Raw genomic sequence first — 25,262 nt, 5'->3', positions numbered from 1 at the left:
CATTTTTACCAAAAATTGCACCTCCAGAATTCCTGACAGGTGGCCATTCTGAGCTCCAGTTTGGGGTGGGGGGCTGAGAGGGTGAGACCCCCTCTGCTCCCCTTCCCCAGTCTGCCACCTGTTTTCTTCTCTCTCCCTCCAACTGGCCTCGCAGCTTGGCATCCTGGCTCTTTGCTTTTTGGGGAGTGGGGGTGCTAAATGTGTGTCATTCTCTCCCCACTTTTGGAGGGAGCCCAGCCCCCCAGCCAACACCCCAGCCCCCCCCCCGCTCCTTGTCCTGGCTTCGTCCGTCTGGGCGGATGGGGAAGGCGAGGCCATAATCTCACTCCCCCCCCCCCTGCTGTTCCCTTTCTCAGCAGGCAGGAAGAAAAGGGAGTTCCTGGCACCAGCGACACATTGCTCCAGAGAGAGCCACTCTCTGCCAGGACTTGGTGTGCAGTGCCATGGGGAACTTGCCGGGGGCCCTTTCCCCCTCCCAGACCCACTTCTGGAGTCTTGACCTCTGCTCCAGGCATCGGGCGTCCATTGCGGAAGAAAGCGTCCCCACCAAGAAGTGCAGGTGATAGCAGAAGGGGCCTCAGCCGAGAGCTCAGAGGGCTGGCTGGTTGGGGGGGGACTTTGGGGGCCACGTTTGCGGGCGGGAGAGGAGAGGACCTGCAGGGAGTCCAGAAGGACTGTTGGGGGTTGAGGAAGTTGGGGACATCCAGCCTGGACAGGAGAAGGTGGGTGGGTGATTCCAGAGCTGTGTTTAAATATCTGGAAACCAAGCCTTGCAAGGAACGGTTGCGGGAGTTGGGTTTGTTTAGCCTGCAGAAGAGAAGATCGAGAAATGACATAGAATCATAGGATCATCAGGTGGCTGAGTTGGAAGGGAGCCTGAGAGTCACCTCATCCAACCCCCTGAGATGCAGGAATCTCAACAAAAGCCATCAATATCCAGAGCTGTTTGACAGCAGAACAGACTCCCTCTGAAGGTGGTGTCCTCTCCTTCCTTGGAGGTTTTTCAGCAGAGGTTGGCTGGCCACCTGTGCTGGATGCTTGAGCTGAGATTCCTGCATTGCAGGGGGTTGGACTGGATGACCCCTGGGGTCCCTTCTCTGAGTCTATGAACCTCTGCTTAAAAGCCCCACCACCTTCTTACTGTCAGAATGCTCTTCCTGACGTTGAGTCGGAATCTCTTTGCTTGTGACTTGGAGCCATGGGTTTGGGTCCTTCTCTCCAGAAGAGCAGAAAACCAGCTTGCTCCCTCTTCCATGTCAAGGCCCTTGAGATATTTGAAGACGGCTCTCGTACCTCCTCTCGGTCTTCAGATATGTGAAGGGCTCTCATGCAGAAGATGCAGCAAGCTTTCTTTCTCCTGCTCCGGAAGAGAAGAGCCGAACGGATGGATTGAAGCAGCAAGGAAGGAAAATCTGAGTCAACGTTTGTGTTGCCGGACAATTAGGAAGGGTTTTCTGAGGGTTTGGGTTGTCTGACAGTGAGATGGACTCCCTTGAATGATGGTTGGCTCTTCCTCATTGGAGGCTTTTAAAGAGAGGTTGGCTGGCCATCGATGGGCCTGGGATTCTTCAGCTGGGAATCCTGCCTTGCAGGGGGCTGGGTCCCCTTCCAAACACACAATTCCAGGATTCTATGGACTTTGCTGGGGTCAAGCCAGATGGGATCCCTTGGAGGAAGAGGAGGTGTCCTCAGTTCCTCTGCTGGCATCGGAAGGACTCCCTGGGTGGGCTTTCCTCCCATGCCAGGGGTTCCCAGGGCTGCCTCCTGGCCCTCCGCAGCTTGGCTTCATCACTTGTTCAACTCTGAGACCAGTAGTGTTGGAAGGGACCCCAAGGGTCATCCAGTCTGCCCCTCCTGCTATGCCAAAATTGCAGCTGGGGAATCCCTAACAGGTGCCCCCAAACCTCTGCTTAAAACCCTCCCCTGGTCCCAGATCCCCCTTTTTTAAGCACGCTGGCCTTCTCTTTGGGCTCCCTTTGGATCTGCTCTTCCAGGGAGGACTTGTCCCATCCAATCCTCACCCGGCCTTGTGGGAATCGGTTGCGCCAAGTGACAGGCCCAGAGCCCCCGTCCCGTTTTCTGCATGGCAAGCGCTGAGCCGCTCTGGGGGGGCACAAGGTTTCCCTCTGGAGGGGGCCTGGCCTGGGTGTCCTTTGTGATTCCCCCCCTCCTTTCCCTGCCATTGCTCTGGGCCCCCAAGTCAGCCTTCTCCCCACCCCCAGATCGGACTGCCTTGCCTTCCCCGTCCCACCATTGGGGGTCCCTCCCTCACTCTCCCTTTTTTCTGGGGACCTGGGTTTGGGGGCTTGCAGATTGGCGGAGGGCTCATGTCTTCCCCCGCTTTTGAGGTTGACCTGCCTGGAATGCTTTAGTTGGGGTTCCCGCCTTGCAGGGGGTTGGGCTAGATGACCCCTGGGGGTCCCTCCCAGCTCTTCAGTTTGTGATCCTCTGGTTCCAGCTGCCCAGTTGTCCACCCAGCTGAGCGTCCCACCGAACCCCCCAAGTACACCCGGCTGAAGAACTGGCAGACGGGCTCCATCCTGTATGATACTCTCAATGCCCAGACCTTGCAGGTGAGGCCTCTGAGGTGGAGGGGGGCGGGGGGGGCGAGGTGGGGGGGCTCCCCTCCCTTGGGTTCCTCAGCCAGCCAGCAGAAGGCTGCCTTGGGTAGCTGATGCTGCTCACCTCTCTGCCCCTGGGGCAAATCCCCCCCCAACCAGAATCCCGAGGAAGTGAGTCAACACCTTGTCACCTTCTGTGTGTTCTCCACCCTCTTCCAAATATACGTAAGAACAGGGCTGCCCCAAGACATGGGGAGAGAGAGAGAGAGAGAGAGAGAGAGAGAGAGAGGGAGGGAGAGAGAGAGGAGGAAAGCGATCCAGCCTCCTCAGCCACAGTGGGTGATGCAGTCTGTCCAGGCCGGATCATCTGCCCCCCAGGATCCTGCCCCTTCACCTTGCCCTGTGGACGGGCCAGGCCTGCCTCAGAGCAGAAGGAGAGCCTGCCGGATCAGGCCCAAGGGAGCCCCTCTAGCCCAGCTTCCCTTTCACACAGGCGAACCAGAAGCCCCCATGCCGCATCCCAGCCCCAGAGCCACTCTCTCCCCTCTGGGGTTTCCAGCACCAGGGGCGCAGAAGCATGGCCGCCTCCGGCAGAGCCCACCCCAGGGGCTCCTTGCCATTGGTAGCCCCCCCTCCTCCATGCATTTCTCTGATCCTCTCTTAAAGCCACCCAAGTTGGCGGCCATCCTGCCTCCTGGGGAAGTGAGTTCCATAGTTTAACTTGGCGCTGCCTAAAGAAGGGCTCTCTTGGGTCTCTCCTGACACTTCCAGCCCTGGGCTTCCTTGCAGGTCCACAAGTTCCAGTCTTTTGAGAGAGGAGGAAAGCTCTTTTCGTCCCACTTTCTCTTTGCCAGACATAATTTTACAAACTTCTTCCTAGGGGAATCACTCCATCCCCCTGACCATCTGGGCTGCTTTTTTCCACATCGTTTCCAATTCTTCCGTGTCCTTTTGGTACAGAAGGTGACCAGATGTTCTGGAGCTCCCAGGCCCCATACAATCCCAGACCAACTGGGCTAATGAAAGGCTCCCCCACATCTGGGGCTCCAGGGGTTCCCCTGCCTGGCTCCAGGGGCCAGCCAGTCCTGTGTCAGTGGGGAGGGCAGATGCTGGCCAGGAGATGGGTGTTGCGGCTGGGAGGGGGAGCATCCCAGTGGGGCTGGGGAGTGAGGAGACTTCGCCGCTGCAGCCCCTTCCCCTCTTTCTCTGCAGAATGTGCCGTGCAATGAGAGGCGCTGCCTGGGCTCCGTCATGTTCCCCAAGCAGATGTGTGCTGCTTCGGAGGGCCCCCGCCCCACGGAAGAGCTCCTGCCCCTGGCGCGGGACTTCATTAACCTCTACTACCACTCCATGAAGCGGTGAGTCTCTGGGAGCCTTGCTCAGCCCCATCTCTGGCGGGTGGGGGCGGTGGGGGCCATGGCGAAGCTGCGCCCAGACCAGGCTCCCTTCAGTCAATGTGGGGCCTGGCCCACATCCTAGCCTCCTCTGGGGGGCTCCTGCCTCCCCCGAGCCACCTTGCCTGGAATGGCAATCTGCTGGCACTTACAGAATCCAGACATTGTTCTCCAAGCCTGGCATTTCTGTGTTCTGTTATCCTTTCCCCTACTTTGGACCTGACTTGGGGTGAGTTTTGTATGTTCCTGGAAATGCAATTGCAGCATTGCCTGCTTTGGAGCTTGCAGGGAGCGGTTAAGGCTTTTCAGGGCTCATGCCCCATTAGTTAGCAGCTTCCTGTTTTTTCAACCACAAAGGAGATTTGTTCTTTTAGTTAGTAGAGTCCTGTTTGCAGCCTTCATTGCTTCCTGTTTAGCATGGTAAAAGGGGCAGAACTTGCAAGGCGGAAGCTTTTAACAAATATTGCCAGAGATTTTTGCTGAAAAAAACTTAGTTCTGCATGTAGGAGGGTCTTGGCCGTGGCAGGGTGCCGCTGGATTATATCAAGTGCAATATGGCATCGTGGTTGTGATTCCACTTATGGCCAATTGTGGGGAAGAGTCGTAAACAAAATCTGCCCTTTTTCCCTTATGGGGTATCCAAGAGCCCATATAGAGTCTTTAAGTGTGTTCCCTATTGGTAGGAGAAAATAACAGAAGCCAGCCAGAGAATATTGAGAAGCAAAGCAGCTAGGAAGCCTGTTCTTTATTGAACTGTTGCAACAGGGTGCTCCCCTCACACCGAGGATCCAGAACAAAGGTGTGACTGCCCTTAAATAGACATTTTATTTTTTATTTTTTAAAATAATATTTATTAAAGTTTTAAAGGTCACAGAAAAAGTAAAAAACACCATTTTAAACAAAAACAATACAACACATCACAATAAGAAAGAAACAAGGATGAGAAAAAGAAAGAAAAAACAGAAAAATAAAATCCATTAAAAAAGCAAAAAAAATAATAATACAGCGAATCTTCCCATAACTTATCTTTCATTAGCTTATTTCCTTGACCTCCTCACACCTCCCTTTTTTGTATTCTAGTTCGATTATCTGTTTCAGCAAATCCTTTCCATCTTTTCAAATTTTTGTCCTGTAATTTATCTTAATATAATGTAACTTTACTTTCCCTCCTTTCACCAATTAACAGTCAGTTTTTTCCTAATCCTTTATAACATTTCTGCTAAAACCACATAGCATCATTCCAACATCCTTCTAACATTCATTAATTTTGCAGTGTTTCTGTAAATAGTCTTTAAATTTCTTCCAATCTTCCTCCACCGACTCTTCTCCCTGGTCTCGGATTCTGCCAGTCATTTCCGCCAGTTCCATGTAGTCCATCACCTTCATCTGCCATTCTTCCAGGGTGGGTAGATCTTGCGTCTTCCAATACTTTGCAATAAGTATTCTTGCTGCTGTTGTAGCGTACATAAAGAAAGTTCTATCCTTCTTTGGCACCAATTGGCCGACCATGCCCAGGAGAAAGGCCTCTGGTTTCTTCAGAAAGTTATATTTAAATACCTTTTTCATTTCATTATAGATCATCTCCCAGAAAGTCTTAATGCTTGGGCACGTCCACCAAAGGTGAAAGAATGTACCTTCAGTCTCTTTACATTTCCAACATTTATTATCGGGCAAATGGTAGATTTTTACAAGCTTGACTGGTGTCATGTACCACCTGTAGATCATTTTCATTATATTCTCTCTTGAGGCATTACATGCCGTAAACTTCATACCTGTGGTCCGTAACTGTTCCCAGTCAGCCATCATAATATTATGTCCAACATCTTGTGCCCATTTAATCATAGCAGATTTCACCGTTTCATCCTGAGTATTCCATTTCAACAGCAAGTTATACATTCTTGACAAGTTCTTAATTTTAGGATCTAGCAGTTCTGTTTCCAATTTTGCTTTTTCCACCTGGAAGCCAATTTTTTTGTCCAAGTTATATGCCTCCATTATCTGGTAATAATGAAGCCAATCTCGCACTCTATTTTTTAATTTTTCAAAACTCTGCAGTTTTAATCTGTCTCCCTCTTGTTCCAAAATTTCCCAATATTTCGGCCATTTGGCCTCCATATTGAGCTTTTTCTGAGCCTTCGCTTCCATTGATGACAACCACCTTGGAGTTTTATTTTCAAGCAAATCCTTATATCTTATACAAACATTAAACAGTGCTTTTCTGACAATATGGTTTTTAAACGCTTTATGTGCTTTAACCTTGTCGTACCACAAATATGCATGCCACCCAAATACATTGTTAAAACCTTCTAAATCCAGCACGTCAGTGTTTTCAAGAAGCATCCATTCTCTCAGCCAGCAAAAAGCGGCTGATTCATAATAAAGTTTTAAGTCTGGCAGGGCAAATCCACCTCTTTCTTTAGCATCAGTTAATATCTTAAATTTTATTCGAGGCTTCTTGCCCTGCCAGACAAATCTAGAGATATCTCTCTGCCACTTCTTGAAACACTCCATTTTATCCAAAATTTGCAATGTTTGAAACAAAAACAGCATCCTTGGCAATACATTCATCTTTATCGCAGCAATTCGGCCTAGCAATGATAGCTTCAGGTTTGACCATATTTCTAAATCCTTTTTCACTTCCATCCAACATTTTTCATAGTTATCCTTAAATAAATTCACATTCTTAGAAGTCATGTTGACCCCTAGGTATTTCACTTTCTTAACCGGTGTTAGTCCTGTCTCCTTCTGAAACCTCTCTCTCTCCGTCACTGTTAAATTTTTCTCTAAAACCTTAGTTTTCATCTTATTCAATTTAAATCCCGCTACTTGTCCAAATTCTTGGATCAGTTCCAGTACTCTTTTGGTACTAGATTCTGGCTCCTGTAATGTCAATACCAAATCATCAGCAAATGCTTTCAGTTTGTACTGTTTAGCTCCGACTTGTATACCTTTAACTGTTTGGTCCCTTCTAATCATGTTTAAAAGAACCTCCAGGACCAATATAAAAAGCAATGGAGAGTTTGGGCAACCTTGTCGTGTTCCTTTCTCTATCTTAAATTCTTCCGTCACTACATTGTTCACAATTAATTTAGCCTTTTGTTCTGAATAAATTGCACCTATACCATTTTCAAAGCCTTGACCAACCCCCACCCCCTGTAAATTCTTCTTCATAAAACTCCAAGAAATATTGTCAAAGGCTTTCTCCGCGTCCACAAATATCAAAACTGCTTTAGTATTAATATTCACTTGTAACTTTTCTAGAATATTAATTATGTTCCTCGTGTTGTCAGACAAGTGTCTGCCCGGGAGAAAACCAGCTTGATCTTTATGAATTTCTTCTACTAATACCTTTTTTAACCTTTTAGCCAAAATGTCTGCAAAAATTTTGTAATCCACATTAAGCAAAGATATGGGGCGGTAATTCTTAAGCTGTGTCTTCTCAGACTCTGTTTTCGGTATAAGTGTGATATAAGCTTCCTTCCACGACTCTGGTGCCCTTTCCCCTTCCAATATTCCATTACAAACTTCCTTTAATGGCTGTATTACCCATTCTTTCAGGGATCTATAGTATCTTGAAGTCAGACCATCCGGTCCTGGTGATTTACCCAACTGCATATTCTGGATGGCCCCTTCTACCTCTTGCTCTGTTATTTTGTAATTCAACATTAGCTTATTTTCTTGTGAGATTTTTTTGTAATCCATTTGTTTTCAAGAAACGATCAATGTCCATTTGTTTCTGGGTTTCCTGTGTATATAGTTGTTTAAAATACCTCTGAAAACACTTTCAAATCTCCACTGGATTCTGTATATTTTTTCCTTCTACTTCCAAATTTGTAATAGTGTTGAGTTTTTGTCTTTTTTTCATTTGCCAAGCCAGCAGTTTTCCACATTTATTTGCCGAGTCAAATGTCTTTTGTCTCATCTGTTTAATTTTAGATTCTATTTCCTGGTTCATCATTTTCATATATTGTACTTGGTGTAACTTTATCTCTTTCAGAATCTCCTGCGACTTTGGTTTCACTCTCAGTTTCTTCTCTCCTTCCTTTATTTTCTCCAAAATCTTATCTTTTTTCTCATTTTGGACTCTCTTTTGAATCGCATTCTGTTGTATCAAAAATCCTCTCATAACCGCTTTGCTTGCGTCCCAAATTACTCTTTTTTCTACAGTGGTGTTCATATTTATCTCAAAATAGTCTCTCAGAGTTTTCTGGGCATCTTAGTCACTTCTTCATTCCTAAACAATGTGTCATTCATCCTCCATCTGAAGGAACCAGTTGGTGTTAGTTTCAATTCCATCTTTACAGCATTATGGTCGGAGCAGGTTTTAGGGCATATTTCCACCTTTCTAGTCTTTGGAGCCAGTCCTCTAGTTACCCAAATTTGGTCAATTCTTGTCCATGTCATTTTGGCCTCAGAGAAGAAGGTTCCCTCTCTTCCCAGAGGGTTTTTTATTCTCCAAATGTCAACTAAATCCATATTGTCAGTTAAAATAGACATAGACATTTTAAATCCCCTGCCCTGGAGTCCAAGACCCCCCCTCCATACATCATACATACATCACAGAAGGGGTGTAACCCAAGACCACCCCCCACAAACATCATACCTACATCACAGAAAAGGTGGTCTACAACAAAAATCCGAGTGACTTGTTTATCTCGTCTGACAGGTTACCTGTTTAATGGTCACTTGATTGGATTGTCTGCTCACTTGATTGGATACCCTGGGGAGCCTGGCCAGTCTTTTGTAATGATAAATACTTAGTTCCTGAGTCAGGTCCCAGGCTCACCCTATTCAATCACAGACATACCATTAAGACAGGATTTGAGAAGGAAAAGACAATGGGGAGCCTTTTCCATTTTCCTTTGACCTTGCAGAGAAAACATTTGCTCAGTTTGGGACAGTTTGGGAATCAAAAATAGTTCCAGGTCAGTCTTCCTGTGCTGATCTATGTACGTGCTTCGTTGGTGCACTTATGAACATTTAACATATAACTAAGACCTCAAAATTCCTATCACAGAAGCAATCTAAGGGACGTGCTGTGGGAGCAGCCCAGGTTCCCTTGCAGAGTCCACTCCTGATGACCCCCCCCCCAGCCATAAGCCTCCTCTGCCATGGCTTCCCCCAGGTGGTTCAAACCCCCCCCCCAGCTCTCATGAAGGCTGATCTGTGGGAACATGGAGTTCCCCAATGCCTGCGCCCCACACGCTTCCCCTCCCACCTGCTTCTAAATGCCACAGTCTCGTCAGAGATTTCCACCCGTCCTAAGATAACAGCTGTGCATGACGGCTTATCTATGACGAAAGAGGTGTGAGTCAATAGTCCCTGGGCCTGGACGCGTCCCAAGGTTGGCACCCCTTGGATTACTTACGGGGGGGGGGTCCCTGCGGCTCCTTGCTCACCAATTGGAATGTGCAGAAGGCAGGGCTCTCTCGCCATCTCCTAAGAAGGCTTCCTCCCCCCAGCAGCTTTCCTCCCCTTACTCCTGAGTAGCCCCCTTTGTGACGCAGGGAGACACGCCTGGGAGGGGGGCACCCCTTCTGGGCCCCAGGGAGCTGCTCTTTGCCTTCACTCCTTTGTTCTCTGCAGGACTCCTGACTTGGGTGGATGTTATCTGAGGGCTTTTCCTCTCTGAGCTGTTTCTTCCTGTCCCCCCCCAGAAGCCTCTGATGTCAGGAGCAAACTTTTCTCTAGCCTGCTGCCCCCCCCCCTGCAAAAACATTCAGATGACTCCTAAAACCTTTATCTTGCCTGCAGAATGGAAAGCTGTGCGCTTGTCTTTTGCAGCAGAGCAAACCCTGTTCCCATTTGTCTGGCAGCAGAATCTGTCCCACCCACCCCACCCCCCCGCTTTGACCTCGTCCGCCTGGTTCGGCTGCTTGGGAATTTCCACCCTCAAAAAGAAATCCAGCTTTTGGAGGACGGAAGAAAATGAGCGTCAGGAGAACCTGGTGCTTAATATGGGGGGGGGGCAGCCCTGATTGTGCTTCAACTGGTTCCTGGCCAGATGCCCCCCCCCCCCGGAGGTCAAGAGCACCATACCCCCCTTTGGGTCCCCCAGCAATTTCCCTCTGCAGGTGGGGCTGATCCTGGAGGCCATAAATAGCTCCCCACTGGGAGGTGGGGCTGTGATGGCTCTGCCCCGCCTCTGGGCTCAGAGAGAGGGATGCTTTTGGGTACCATCTGCTGGAAAGTGCAGGAGGGGAAGAGAGCTCTTGTGCTCGGATCCTGGCTGCAAGCTTCCTGGGTGGCCTCTGTGCAAAGAGGATGCTGGACTAGGTGGGCTCTGTTCAGGGGAAATAGAACTCAGGGTTCCCTAAGGGTTTCCCAACTTTGCCAGGATCTGGTCCTGCGGGTTCCAATCGGTCCGGTTCAAGCAAGAGACGTCCGCCAAGTTAGCCAAGCCAAACAGCAGTAATTAATCCTGATTGTTTATTGTTGCAACAAGGTTCCAACTCCCAAGCAGGCAAAGAAGAAGAACCCAAAACAAAAGCTTACATCCACTTTCAAAAGTTTCCAGAGTTTCCCATCATACATGTCAAGAAGCACCGCAGAAATGTCAGAGGAGGAGGTTTGGGGACAGGCAGAAATCTGTCTCCCAGCCGTGTCCCCTGTCCCTCCAGAGAAAGTCTTTCCGTTCCCTTTGCTCTCTGGGTTCAGTTGCCCCATCTATTCCTGCTGCACCTGGTGAACCTCCGCCTGGGATGGAGGTCCCTGCATGTAGTGTGAGGGGGATGGGCTTCTGATATTGCCCAGTCTGCTGGTCAGGAGGGGGGGTCCTGAGGACGGGCTCTTCTTCCCCAGGTCTTCTTCCCTGTGCAATCTCTTTATCACCTTTGGAACCAAGGAAAGCCATTTGTTTGGCTAATTTGGTGAATTTCTGTTTTTCAGGTAATGGGGTTTACTTGCCTTATTCTGGTAAGATGGCTGTAGGCGTTAGTTTCTGGGGGGTTCAATGGGTGGTGTGTGTGTGTGTGTGTGTGTACGCACACACGCACACAAGCACCCACCCACCCACACGCTTTGTTTCAAGTCCCTGTAATGCTTCTGATGTGCTGGTTGGGGACACCCCCTGCGCCCATAAGAGGCCCCCTTTGGCCTGATCCAGGATGTTCTCTGGGTGTTCTCAGGCTCTGGCGCCCTGGCAGAGCCCCTGCCCTGCATGCAGAAGGACCCGGGTTCAACCCCTGCTGCAGAGTCTCCAGGCAGGGCTGAGGGAGACTCCTTGCTTGAAACCCAGGAGAGAGCCATTGCTCCATCATTTGGGTGGCCCTTTTCTGAACCTTTTCCAACTCTCCAATAACCTTTTTGAGATGAGGTGACCAGAACCGGACCCAGTCCTCCAGGTGCGGTGGCACCATAGATTTGTGCATTGACGGCATTGGCCTGATGCAGGGAGTTCCAAAGGGTATTGGTGACGCTACACTGGAAGATGTTCCCCAGTCCTGCCACTCACCCCCTGGCCTGGGGGGGGGGCTGGGGGGCTCTATAAAGGGCTGCTGCTGCTGCTGCTGCTGGGCAGAGAGGGCTCCGTTTTGTTTTGTTTTTGTTTTTTGTTTAAAGTTCTGCTATTTTTTACCTATGTCATTTTAAACTGTGATATTAATGCTGTGATTTATGTGGAAATTGTTTTCCATTTGGTTGTGTATTTTTTTGATGTGGTTTATTTATTGTTTATGACTTTTGTAATTATGTAAATCTTGTCATGTTGCAAGCCTCCTTGAGCATTGTTTTTAACTGTGGGAAGGTGGCATACAAATAAAAAATGATGAATGATGGTGGTCTTAGAGATGCGGAATGGGCATCATGAGCTGCTGGTAGTGGTGCCAGTTCTGCCCCTCAAAGTGGTTGGGGGGGCATGTGGGGCAGGATGATCTTGAAGGGGGAAGAGGGATTCTGAAATGGAGTCTGAGGAAGATGGCTGTTGGTTCTCGCCTGAGTTGGGGGGCCTTGGGAAGAGCAGGCTGTGGGGCAGGTGGGGAGGCAGAAGGAGCCCCTGCAGCTGCCCTGCCTGCACCCCCTGCCGCACCTGAGCCCCTCCCCGCCCCCCATTTCTCCGCAGCTCCGAGTCCCAGGCCCACCTGCAGCGCCTCCAGGAGGTGGAGCAGCAGATTGCGGAGACAGGGACCTACCAGCTACTGCAGGCAGAGCTGATCTTTGGGGCCAAGCACGCCTGGCGCAACGCCTCCCGCTGCCTGGGCCGGATCCAGTGGAATAAGCTGCAGGTGCGTCCGGGGGGGGGACGGGGACGACAGAAGCAGCAGGGAGCCCTGAGCTAGGATGGCCCTTCCGGGGGGGGGGGCTTCTCTTGCATAGCCTTCACCCTTCTGCCCCCCAGCCCTGGCCATTTTGGGTGCTTGGGGAGTCAGGTCGCATCAGCATCTTCTGTGCTCCTGCCCAGGATCCAGATGTGCTGCTCTCTTGGCCCCATGCAGATGTTTGGGCCTTTGGTATCTTGGCAGGAGGAGGCGAGATTGTGACCCTTGCCCGCCCCCCCAGCAGCCGGCCTTTGCTGCCCATCCTCCTGGCACCTGACCCTTTGACCTTCCTCTCCAGGTGTTTGACGCCCGAGATTGTGCCAGCGCCCAGGAGATGTTCACCTCCCTCTGCACCCACATCAACTATGCCACCAACCGCGGAAACCTCCGGTGAGGGACCCCTTTTGCTTCCCTCCGCGCTGCCCGGTGCCCAGGGGACTCAGCCTTTGCTGGGAGGGCTGCTGCCCTTTCCCCTCCCTGGCAGGTGGCGGTGGCACGGCTGATGCTGCCAGTTTGAGCTGAGCACTCTGCTTTTCTCCCGCAGCTCAGCCATCACCATCTTCCCAAACCGGATAGCCGGCCGGGGCGACTTCCGCGTCTGGAACCAGCAGCTGATCCGCTATGCAGGCTACGCGCAGCCGGACGGCACCATCCTGGGAGACCCGGCCAACGTGGATTTCACGGAGGTGAGAAGTGGCTCTGACATCTCCTCTTCCACCCCTAACCAGGACCATTCATGGCTCCTACCATTTGAGCCTCCATTCACAATATTCATCTGTTTGTTTCATAATAATCTATATTGCCTGATCCGGAGGCTGCAGTCAGTGCAGAATGCTGCAGCGCGATTGCTGACGGGAGCGAGGCCTCGGTGCCACATCGCCCTTTGCCGCTCAGAGATCTGCGCCAGTTGCCCCTTTGCAAGAGTCCAAGGCATTGCTAAGCGTATATCTAAAGCAGAACTTTCCAAACTCTGTCGCGACACATTCGTGCGCTGGCTGCAGTGTGTAGCTGTGTCGCGCAATATGTGTCCGTATCTCTTATAGGGGTTAGTTTAACCTCAGGTTTGCTAGTAAAACTGAATTACTGTGTCGTGAAATGATGCATGTCTTAAAAGTGCGTCACCAACGTGAAAAGTTTGAAAAGCTCTGATCTAGAGTCTGCAGAACCAATTTACAATGAGATGCCTGAGTGTGCATTTGCCGCCTGATCAGCAAAACTGCCACTGTTACCTGTTCTGCAGTTGTAAGAACTCAGTATTTTATTGTGGCGGCAGCTGCACTTTGGAACTCCCTGCCTCTTGATACCAAGCAGACGCCTTCACAGTACTCTTTTTGGCACCTGCTAAAAACTTTCTTTTAACAAGTCTGTGTAATGGTGCAGCAATAAAATTGCTAGCACATTTGCAAAGCTAATCCGGGTCGGGTCTGGATTCAACTTGCATGGGGGACCACATGCTGAGATTCCTGCCTTGCAGGGGGTGGAGCTAGATGACCCTCAGGGTCCCTCCCAGATTTATGATGATGTGATTTAGAAAGCTGATGTGAATTTTAATCTGCCTTGTGCATTTCTTTTAACTTTTTGATTGCCTTAAATGATCATTGCTGGTTTTTCTTAGTGACAATTTTATTGCTTTTTTGCAAATCGCTTTGAGGTTTTCTCTTTACAATCAAGCTGCCCTTCCCTCTGACTCTGAGTGGATGCTGGATATGGGGAGCAGCCCCCCAAGGAGGCTCTGTGACCCCCAACCTTCAAGAAAAGCAAAAGGGGGCCCTGGAGGTGCCTCTGAGGTTTCCCACAGTGCCTCTCTCCTGCTTCTCCAGCTGCCCTGGGCTTGCCGTGGCCCATTGAGGATCCTGCCACACAAAACCAGACCCTTGCTTGGCTTTGCTGCAGTGGCCGAAGGCTGCCCCTCTCCCCTGGCATTTCCTGCCCCCCGTGGATGGCTCTCTCTACGGGTGGGCTCAGGGGGTCTCTTGCCTACCAGTCTCTCCCCCCCCCTTAGGTCTGTGTTCAGTACGGCTGGCGGCCCCCCGGGGGGCGCTTTGACATCCTCCCCCTGCTGCTTCAGGCGCCTGATGAGGACCCCGAAATCTTTCCCCTGCCAGGGGAGCTGGTCCTGGAGGTCCCCATCTGCCACCCCACGTGAGTGCCAGGAAAGGGGGTGGCACTGGGTGTGGGGAGGGGGATGTGGGGGGGAGTGATGGCAGCGCTCTTGCCGTTTGCAACGGTTGTCCCCAAAGGCTGCCAAGGACTTTCATGGAATCACAGAATTGTAGAGTTGGAAAAGACCCCAGGGGTCATCTAGTCCAACCCCGGCAAGGCCAGAATCGCAGCTCCCCCTTCTGACACCTGCCTTCCTCTTCCAGGCTCAAGTGGTTCAAGGATCTGGGCCTCCGCTGGTACGCCCTCCCTGCCGTGGCCAACATGCTCCTGGAGATTGGGGGCCTGGAGTTCCCGGCGGCCCCCTTCAGCGGCTGGTATGTGGGCTGTGAGATCGGCATGAGGAACTTCTGTGACTCCCAGCGCTACAACCTCCTGCAGGTAGGGGTCCTCTGGGGGAAGCCCCCCCCCTGCCCTGACCCCCTTCCTCCCCTCTGCTCCCCCGACCATGACTGATACAGAACAGAAGAAGAGTCAGCTGGCCCATCTGTCCCCCCCCCAATTTTTTAAAATTTATTTTCAAATTTATAAACAAACATAATTCCTAACTATAATTATTCCACTATTATTAACATTGTTAGGTGACCTCCACGAGTCCCCCTGGCTGAGTTTCAATGTATATCATTGTAACAGTTTTCCAAAACTAATTTCTCATAAAATTTACTTAGTCAATTAACATCTTTCTTTCTTATCATATTAACTTTAAACGTATTATTCTATAACATCACATATTTAAATCCTAAGCCAATCTGGTGTTTGCAAGTATTTCTATTTAAGTTATCTTAACATATTTAGCTAAATAGTCTTTAAATTTCATCCATTCCTCCTGGTACTCCTCCTCCTTCTGGTCACGGATTCTTCCGGTCAGGTCTACTGTTCTTATTTCAAAACATACCGATAATTAGGGGAACCTCAGTATTCAAAGATTGGCAGAAAGTACTCTCTAAATTCATTTGGCAAGGAAAAAGGCCAAGAATTAGATTCAAATTATTAACGGATCAAAGAGACAGGGGAAGATTTGTGGTTCCAAATTTGAAGCTATATTATGAAGCCTCGTGCCTTTGCTGGGTTAAAGAGTGGATTGTTATAAAAAACACAGACCTGTTGGATTTAGAAGGTTTCAACATAAGATTTGGTTGGCATGCATATTTGTGGCGTAATAAGGAAAAGGTCCACAAAGGTTTTTCTAACCATATTATTAGAGGGCCACTGCTGGAAGTATGGGAGAGAAACAAAAAATTACTGGAAAGAAATACTCCTTGGTGGTTATCACCAATCGACATCTTAACAGTAAAAAAAATAAATACTGAAGGAGAAAGATGGACATATGAAGATCTGTTAGTAAAAACAGAAAATGGATGGAAGATTAGGTCATATGAAGAGATAAAGAATAAACTAACAGGCTGGATCCAATTTCATCAAATTAATGCTTTGTGGACTGAAGACAAAAAGGTGGGGGATGAACGAAAAAAAATCTAGATTCCAGGTAGAAATATTGGAAAGCAAATCAAAACTCCTATCAAAAATGTACAGCCAGTTGCTAGAATGGGACACCAAAGATGAAGAAATAAAGGAGGTAATGGTGAAACGGGCGATGGACTTTGGATACAGCATAGAGTTTGATAAGTGGAAGAAACTTTGGAATAAAGGGATGAAATTCTCGGCTTGTACAACACTCAGAGAGAACATGGAAAAAATGATGTACATCACGCCTGTAAAATTAGGAAAAATGTACAAAACCGGAGACAAATCATGCTGGAAATGTAAGATTAAGGAAGGCAATTTTTATCACATGTGGTGGTCCTGTGAGGTAATTAAAAAGTTTTGGGAAAGTATTTATAATGAACTAAAAAAAATATTTAAATATACCTTTACAAAAAAAACCGAGGCCTTCCTTCTGGGGATAATTCGAGAAGAAATTAAAAAGGAAGATCAAACACTTTTCCAATATGCAACAGTGGCTGCTAGAACATTAATAGCACAAAACTGGAAGACATCAAAAATCCCAACCATAAATGATTGGCAATCTAAATTATTTGAATATATAGAATTGGCAAAAATGACACAGAAAATAAGAAACCAAAAAGGTACAAAGTTTAATAATGAATGGAATAAATTCATGACATATATTGAAACAGATGTAAAAAATCTAAAAATCATAGTAGGCTCGATGTAACGCCTGCGACGTAAAGAGACTTAAGAAAATGAAACTGCAGATAGAAAACCTTTTGTAACATATTCCGAAACCGAGTTGAAGGGAAGTCAATTATTGTTATGTTATTTAGTTAATATAAGTTTAATTTGTTGGTGTTTTATGTTTTGTAATGTTTTTCTTTTACTTTTCATTTTTCTGTTTGTCTTTTTTGTTGTTTTAATGTTTGGTGTTCTATAATGAATTGAAATTAATAAAAAGAATTTAAAAAAATAAAAAATAAATTTCACCTATTCCTCCTGGTACTCCTCCTCCTTCTGGTCGCGGACTCTTCCGGTCAGGTCGGCCAGCTCCCAAAAGTCCATCATCTTCGTCTGCCATTCCTCCACTGTTGGCACTTCTTGTGTTTTCCCATTTTTGGCTAACAAAATCCTAGCACCAGCTGTGGCATACAAAAACAATCTAATGTCTTTCTTGGGCAATTCCAACCCTATTATTCCAAGAAGAAAGGCCTCTGGTTTCTTAATAAATGTATATTTCAACATTTTTTTCAATTCATTATAAATCTTCTCCCAGAAGTCTTTCTCCTTGGGGCATGTCCACCACATACGATAAAAGGTACCTTCTTTTTCTTTACATTTCCAACAGAGATTATCACTATTGTGATAAATCTTTGCTAATTTTACAGGAGTTAAGTACCATCTATACATCATTTTCATAATATTTTCCTTTAACACTGTACATCTGGCCCAGCATGCTGTTCTCACAGGGGCCAAAGACCCATAGGAACCTAGGAGTCTAGATAGACTGCCCCTGGTGCTGGAGGTTTCACTCATAACAAGAGACCTGGCTGGAGCAGGCCAATGGCTCATCTGGTGCAGCATCCTCTTCTCACAGTAGCCAACCTGATGCCTCAGTGGGAAACACGCAGGCCGGATCCGAGCCCAATTCCCCTCCCCTGCAGTTCCAGAAGCATTGCTGTCTCTGACGGTGGAGGGCAGGCAGGGCCCCCATTGCCAGGAACCCCTGGTATTTGAGCAGGCTGGTAGGTTTTATTAGGCAGGTGAGGGAATATGCTGACTATATTTTATCCCTCTGGAGACCTGCAGGTGTGGGTTGAGACAAGGAGACCATGTGGCTGCAAATACAGAGCTTTTGGAGACTCTCCCACGAGAGAAAGGCCTCTCAGAGGAGTTTAAGTCCCATCTTAAGCACAGGAAACAGGCGTTAGGCTGATCTCCCCCTTTAGTTTCCCCGTTTATCAAAGAAACAGGCTACAGACTGAGAAGTAAATTTAAAACATATAGTTTAATCCAGCATTTGTGCAGCAACAGCAGTAAAAAGTAATGCAGGTAGAATACGACTTTGCAGCAAAAACAGGCATGTGCCTGAAGCTGGAGAAAGCGAGTAGAAGAGAGAGAAAGAACAGGAACTACTTCTTCCTTCCCAGGAGAGGAGGGGAAGTGACATCACACAGAGCCCTCTCTACCAATTATGTTTCTATGGTCTGAGCCAGCCTATCAGCAATGCAGCTCTATGGTCTTAACCCCTTCAGCTGCTAACTAGTAAGAATGTGCCTTGTGAGATTGGATGGTGCGTCTTCCATGCAGGCAGCATAAAGGTCCTGCCCCCCCCCAACCGAAATGTGTCTTTGCAGGAGGTGGCTGACCAGATGGGGCTGGACACCCAGACAACCTCCTCCCTCTGGAAGGACAAGGCAGCAGTGGAGATGAATGTGGCCATTTTGCACAGTTTCCAGGTGATGGATGGGGGGGGGGACAAGGGAGTGAGGCGCAGGTGGGGAGGGGAAGAGGAGGAAGAGAGCTTGCTGGGAATTCACCCCCGCCAGCCCCCCTTCCTGGGTAAGAGCATAAGACTAGATGACTCTTGGGGTCTTGCAGCTCTATAAATTCTGTGATTTTATGATTCTGCGATCAGCTTCCTGGGATCCCCGCAAGTTCTGGTGCCGGGGGAGAAAACCTTACCTCTCTCCACTTTTTTCATGACAGGCATCCCTTTACAAGCATCTACTTTGTTGCCTATTTCTTCCTTTTTCTCTATACAAAAATATCCCAAACGCTGCCCCCTTAGAGGATTCGCTCCTGAGACGGAGGATTCCCTGGGCCTTTTTGGAGGGGGAGGGCGGACCTTTCTGAGAGTGGCAGCTGCCTCTTGAGCTCAGCGTGGATTGAGCTCCCCCCTGTGGGGGTCCCCAGGTCCCCACAGCCAGGAGGTGGAGAAGCCGCCTTCAGCTACTCTTCCCTCCCGGGCACCAGGCAGTGGGGGTGCAGAATGGGAGAGTTGGAAGGGGACCCCCAAGGGCCATCTAGTCCAACCCCTGCAATGCAGGAATCGCAACCCCCCCCCGCAGCCCTACCAGGAGATGCTGGTGCTGCCCCCACCAGCGACTGGACCCGGGACCCTTTCTCGTGAGGCTTTTGGGTGACAGGGGGCTGGGGTAGGGCTTCCCCACCTGGCCCTGACCTGGCCTCTTGCCTGCAGCTGGCCAAGGTGACCATCGTGGACCACCACGCCATCGCCGACTCCTTCATGAAGCACCTGGAGAACGAGCAGCGCCTGCGCGGGGGCTGCCCCTCCGACTGGGTCTGGCTGGTGCCCCCCATCTCTGGCAGCCTCTCCCCCGTCTTCCACCAGGAGCTGGTCAACTACCAGCTCTCTCCTCTTTTCCGGTACCAGGTGAGACCCCCCTCACCCCCCCCCAAGGGGCTCCAGAAGAAGCTGCCCAGTGGGGAGGTGCTGCCTGCCCTCTGGGTGGCAAAGGGGTGCAGAGAGGAGGTGTTTGTGCCCAGGAGCACCTCCTACAGGCATCTCCATGATGTCATGGGCACAGAAATGCCAGCTCACATCCCCCCCATTTAACCAGGATCCCTGTCCTTTTTAGGGGGGAGATCTGTTGCTGGTAACCATGAATGATCTAACTGAACCATCCGTTTTGCAATATATACATTTTTGTATAAAGTTCTTTAGCATTTCATTTTAGTTTTTATGTAAAACAGAGAGAATATTTATAGTAACAGTTAGAAATTGAAAGATGGAAAACAAAATGATAAAGGAGAATAGCAAGGTCCAAGTAAAGGATGTCAGTGTGATCCAAATATCGAGTCGAGTTCCAGATTCGCCAGGCTGGTGACGAGGTTGCCTGCATATGCCCTAAAAGGAATGCCAAATCCTATAAAATCAAGGGAAAAAAATCACAATAGATGCTAGGAGAGGATATATTTATTAGATATATCCTTCCTTCCCCACATTTGAGTTCAGCAGAGTGCATCCCTTTGCAACTTAAAAGGAAGGTTATTGTGGGTTTTCTGTACAGACACACAAATAGATATAGATATAGATATAGATGCACTATGCCCACAACTTACACACATTTTACTTGTTCACATTCAACTTTATGCACGTGGCAAAATAAAACAAAACGGGGGCCAGGCATCCAGGAAAAAATACTTTGGCAATTCTGCCTGCCGTTGCACCCAATGTGTTTTCACTAAATGCAATTTTGGCTTTAGACACGATCCCCAGAACAGAACCTTCGTAAGTTGCGAGCATATGAAGACATTATATATACAAAGAATGCAAGGCTGTTGTCACCCTGCAGTTTGCTTGGCTGCCACTGGGGGCGCTGCTAGCTGCAGTGTTACAATGGACTCCTGAGAGCTGCTTTGCGAAAGAACCTTTTTTCTGGGGTGGGGGAGGCGTTTCCAGGCTTGAGACCCCCGTCCCCCGTCCTGCTTCCTAATTCCCATGCTGTTCCCACAGAGCGACCCCTGGAAAACCTACATCCCCAAAGGAACCACTGTCACCCGAAAGAAGACCTTCAAGGAGATTGCCAAGTAGGACCTTGCAGGGGGAGGAAGTGGGTCGCATCTTGGAGGGTGGGAGCGCGGGGAGTGGGTCATTCCACCAGCACAAAGGGCTCTCAGCCGTGTCCTAGAATAAGAATTGTAGAGTGACAAGGGATCCCCAAGGGTTATCTAGCCCAACCCCTGCAATGTGGGAAGCACTGTTTCTTGAGAGTTCTGAGGCAGGACTAGGGTGGGAGTGGGCGGCAGCTTCACGGGGGGGGGGGCACACAATTCCAAGCCCTCCTCTGAAGAAACTGGGGCAGGAACTTGCTTCTTCCACCTCCTCAGAAATCCTCCTGGATGCTTTGAATGCTCAGAGCATGTGTAGAGTGCAGCATGGCCCCAGAAGAGGCCATCCCTGGCCCAGATGCCTTTGGACATGCTCAGGGGCCAGATGCCTCTCAGCAGCAGCACAGGGAGCTTTTGCGACTGGGCCCTCAGACGAATAGTGCAAATAAGTACAAGCCAGGAGGGCGATGATCCATTGAGGGCTGTGGCTCGGGGGCAGGACATCTGCTTGGCATGCAGAAGCTCCCAGGTTTGAGCCCTGCTGGCATCTCCAGGTCACTGGGAGAGGCTGGCTCCCTGCTCAAATCCTTGAGAGCCTCTGCTTTCATCACTGCAGGCCGTCTGGTCTTGTAATTTTATACTGTGAACCCCCTGAGACCTGTGGATGAAGCGTGGGACACAAATTTAATAGAATAATCCAATCAATCAATTAATAATTCTGTTCTGCTTGGCTCTGCATCCCCAACGGCCTGTCCAGTTGCCCCCTTCCTTCCGCACGCCGTCCTGCCTGGGCTGGGCTGAGTCCTCCTGTCCTGCTCTCCCCCCCCCTGCAGAGCGGTCAAGATCTCAGCCAAGTTGATGGGCCACGTGATGGCCAAGCGGGTCAAGGCCACGATCCTTTACGCCTCCGAGACGGGGAAGTCGCAGGCCTACGCCCTGAAGCTGAAGCAGCTCTTCAAGGGCTCCTTTGCCCCCCAGGTGGGCCCAGCGCACGGCGGGGGGGGGGGTCAGCAGCTGGGGTGGGTCTCACTGCCCCTTTGCCTCATGATGCCCACAGAGCACATGAAGCAAGGCGACGCTCCCCCCAGGTGGCAAGGAGTTCCCCAGGCTAAGTGTGCCAGCAGTGGCACATTTCTTGCCCCGTGATTGGCAAGACTCATGGTGGAACTGGAGGGTGTGTCTTGTGTTTGTGTGGTGTGAGGCACTTCCGACTCTCTGCTCTTTCCATTGAAGGCAATAATTCACTTTGGGTGGGGGGGTCAAGGTCAACTTTAAGAACCTAAGAAGAGTCTTGCTGGATCAGGCAGTGGCCCCCCTGGTCCAGCCTCCTGGTCTCACAGTGGCCAAATACCCCGAGAACCTAGGAATCCAGATAGACTGCCTCTGGTGCTGGAGGTTTCACCCTGGAGGGTCCAGAAGAAGAGAAGAGCCCGGCCAAAGGGCCCCCACCTGGTGCAGCATCCTGTTCTCCCAGGGGCCCCAAAGCAAAACCCCCAAGCAGGATCAAGTCCTGGAGCACGACTTTGGGAATACGACTCAACCTTTGGTGCCCCCAGCTAAAGATTTATTATTTCCACAGTAATTCCTCCTGGTACAGTTTCTTTTTATGGAACTTCTCAGTGGGTACCTGTACAAATATAGATTGATTTATTATTATTATTATTTTGCACCGTGTGTGCAGGAGCTCTTCCCCCCAAAATCCGGCCCTGTCTCCTGGCGCATCACTGTCTCCAGATGCAGCAGGCAGAGCAGAGCCCTCCTGGCTCCAGGTCTCCAGCGAGCTCACAAGCTGCCCCTTGGGGGGCAACAGAGGGTGGGAGCATTTGAGGGGCCCCCTCACCCTCCTGACCCCCCCGGTGCTTCCTGGCAGGTGGTCTGCATGGACGAATACGACGTCGTTTCCCTGGAGCACGAGACCCTCGTCTTGGTGGTGACCAGCACCTTTGGCAACGGAGACCCCCCCGAGAATGGCGAGGTGACGCTGGCTTCTCCCCTTTTCGCCAAGACTCCCAAGTGGGGCTGAGAGTCCAAAGCTCTGCCCGGGGGGGGGGCAGCCTCCCTCAACCTGGCACCCTTGGCATGTACTGGAACCCAAATCCAGATCCGTTGGGTGGCGGGTTGGGCTGTCACCTATCAGGGATTCTCTCGCTGCAATTCCTGCATTGGGGGGGGGGGCGCTGGAGGTATAAACAACCACCAGACTTCGAAAAGCTGGTGTCTCCGGGTAAAGCGCCTTTCTTCTGTTGAATAAATAAAACTAAGTGGTTTTAATTGGATTTTGAATAGATCTGCAATTAATTGTGCCTCTTCTGAATTTTATCATGCTGTTCTGCAAACCGCTGCTCTGATTAAGTCTTTTTTGTAGGGTGGGGGGGCACTGGGGATGCGCTGAGGACCTGGGATAGCTCCATCTGTAGAGCCGCAGACTCTTCATCTCAGGGTCACACGTTTGAGTCCCCATTGGGGCAAAAGACTCCTGCATTGCAGGGGGTTGGACTGGATGACCCCCGGGGTCCCTTCCAACTCTAGGGGTGGGTGGTGGCTCCCAAAAATCGGGGTCCCACTCAGTGCTGGGCTGACCTAGGTCCGGTCTGCTCCCCCTGAAGTGATTTGACATTAAAGGGATGTATACAAAAGCACTTTCAAATGCAGAACATACAGGCTGAGATAAAAATCTCCATTTAGAATCATAGAGTTGGCTGGGATCCCCAAAGGTCCTCTAGTCCAACCCCCCATGATGCAGGAAGCAGAGCTTGAAGAATCCCTGACCGATGGGCGCTCAGCCTCTGCTTAAAAATCCTCCTTGATGTTTCGAAAAGGCAGTGGAAATGGAGCCTGGCTGATCTGCGTAGGGACAGGGAGCTCTGAAAGGTTGGCGTGGCCGCAGGAAAGGCCTGATCCTGGCTGCCTGCGGAGATGGTGCCTTCATGGCCCACTTCAGGCCTGGGGCTGATGGACGCCCTTTTCAGTGGGTTGTGGGAGGGGGGAATTGGGTTTGTGGTTGTTTTTACTACGTAGCTTGTGGTCATTTATGGTGTGAACTGCCCTGGGAGCTATACAAGTGTAGTAGCAGCAGCAGCAGCAGCAGCAGCAACAGCGATAATAATAGATGAGCAGGTCCTTCTCAGATTGGCTCTCATGAGCAGAGCCTGGAATTTGTGGCACAGTTATTGTACTTCTGAACATCTGCTCAACTGTTCTCCTTCTCACCACCGTCGCACCTCCCCTGTCTGAGCAGAATTGAGCCCTGGCCCCTCTTTCTGAACTGCCTTGAGACCTTCGGGTTCAGGGCGGTTTATAAATTCAATCGCTGATAAAGACCATCTGCTTGGATGGGGTCCTCACTTGGTTGCCTCCCTGCCTTTCTCTCTCTCCCTGCAGAGATTTGCCCGCGCCCTGATGGAGATGTCCTGCCCTTACCTTGCAGACTCTGAGCCTGAACTGCAAAAGTAAGTCCTACCCAGAGGAAGCTCCGCTTTCCTCCTTTGCCTCTTCCTCTCCTGCGGATCCAGACCCTTCTCCCCACAATCTCGCTCTGCCTCTTTCCTCTCTTGCAGTTTATTTAGAGGAAGCAACTGGGAGGCGGTTGTGACTTTGCAGGCGCACTCCGAGTCTCGGAGGTTACAGTGGCAGGTTGGCAAAGGATGTCTTGTGGATCTGCCAGGATTTGGCTGCCCTCTCCGCCCGGCAAGAGAGTCGAAGGGTCTTCCAGACCTTCGGGCTTTGCTCCCGGCCCCTGGATGTCTCTTTTCTTTAAGCTGAAAGCTGCGTCTTTGACCTCCCTCCTCCCCACCCACGACCTCGACTTGGTGTCTTTCTGCCTGGAGGAAAGGGCACCCTTCCTTTGATGCCTGCCCTCATTAGTGTCATAATCTACGGAGCTAATTAACTTTGCTGCCCACGGGGGAAGCAGCTCTGATTGGCGCCTGGACCCGGGTACGGGATGAGGCCGGTGCATCAAGCTGCCAGGGAACATGGCAGATGAAAGGCACTTTGGCCTCACCCTGCCTCTCTCTGCTGCCCCCCCCCCCAAGACAGAGCATCGTCTATGCAGCTGGTCCCAGGTCCTCACTTGCCACCAGCTGAAAGCGCCTCTTGGCCCCAAGGAAGGGCTGGGACCCCACAAGCCAGAGTGATCTCTGTCCCTGGATGCATAAGAAGAGCCTGCAGGATCAGGCCAGAGGAGGCCCATCTAGTCCAGCATCCTCTTCTCCCAGTGATGAGGAGGCAAGAATGGCACCTCTCAGCTTTGACGCCTCCCTGGAAAGAAAAGGAGAGCAGCGCTTAGGGGGCCCACTGTCGTGCCCAACGCAAGGTGGTTCTTTTAAAATTAGATTCAGAAGCAGCACAAACACAAGTGAGAAGATTAAAGTTTTTATTCTAAACAGCAAGCATTATATACATTACCAAGCAACACTTTGATCTGCCACTGGGAAGCCCTCAAGAAGCGGCAAAGTGACTTCCAGGCAGTCTCCAGTTTTTTGCATGACCCTCCGGCCATGAGTTCATGCACGAGCTTCTCAAACTAGGCCCCCAAACCATCTGATTTATAGACAGCTAGCTGGTTAGCCTCCGTGCCTTGCCCGACCAGCTGGTGCAGATTATTCATGAGCTATCCCCCTCTTCCAGTACTGGACATTCCTCCAAACAGTGTCTAACACTGCATCATCCCTTCCTTCCAGCAAATTAAAGACTGTTCTCGGGCATCAAAGAGCAGAACAAGAGATGGAGAGGGGAAGGAAACAGAGGCAGGAAAGGAGGACCAGGCTAGATCACTATCTCCTCAAAGTACAGTGGACCCTCTGGATATGAATTTAATTCATTCTGGGGGTCCGTGTGCACCCCAAAAAATCCGTAATCAGAGG

General features: G+C 50.0%; 1 protein-coding gene across 4 annotated transcripts in view; it reads left to right on the top strand.

The window, feature by feature from the left end:
* The first annotated feature begins 353 nt into the window (after positions 1-353).
* NOS3 (nitric oxide synthase 3) overlaps positions 354-25,262 on the top strand; it is a 35,834-nt gene continuing 10,925 nt past the window's right edge. For 2 of the 4 annotated variants that reach the window (XM_053409701.1, XM_053409699.1), the window contains exons 1-14: positions 354-559; positions 2,459-2,573; positions 3,774-3,919; positions 12,015-12,177; positions 12,509-12,600; positions 12,755-12,896; positions 14,213-14,352; positions 14,577-14,751; positions 18,180-18,281; positions 19,025-19,219; positions 20,303-20,376; positions 21,231-21,375; positions 22,268-22,372; positions 23,779-23,846. In XM_053409701.1, coding sequence (XP_053265676.1) covers positions 444-559; positions 2,459-2,573; positions 3,774-3,919; positions 12,015-12,177; positions 12,509-12,600; positions 12,755-12,896; positions 14,213-14,352; positions 14,577-14,751; positions 18,180-18,281; positions 19,025-19,219; positions 20,303-20,376; positions 21,231-21,375; positions 22,268-22,372; positions 23,779-23,846 — 1,778 coding nt within the window. In that variant the 5' untranslated portion in view covers positions 354-443. The remainder of the gene's footprint in view (positions 560-2,458; positions 2,574-3,773; positions 3,920-12,014; positions 12,178-12,508; positions 12,601-12,754; positions 12,897-14,212; positions 14,353-14,576; positions 14,752-18,179; positions 18,282-19,024; positions 19,220-20,302; positions 20,377-21,230; positions 21,376-22,267; positions 22,373-23,778; positions 23,847-25,262) is intronic. The other 2 variants (XM_053409700.1, XM_053409702.1) reach the window with 2 other exon arrangements.

Source organism: Podarcis raffonei, chromosome 12, assembly GCF_027172205.1.
Source record: "Podarcis raffonei isolate rPodRaf1 chromosome 12, rPodRaf1.pri, whole genome shotgun sequence".
Taxonomy (NCBI): domain Eukaryota; kingdom Metazoa; phylum Chordata; class Lepidosauria; order Squamata; family Lacertidae; genus Podarcis; species Podarcis raffonei.
Note: the sequence above shows the minus strand (reverse complement) of the source record. Positions and strands in the feature narration are given on the sequence as shown.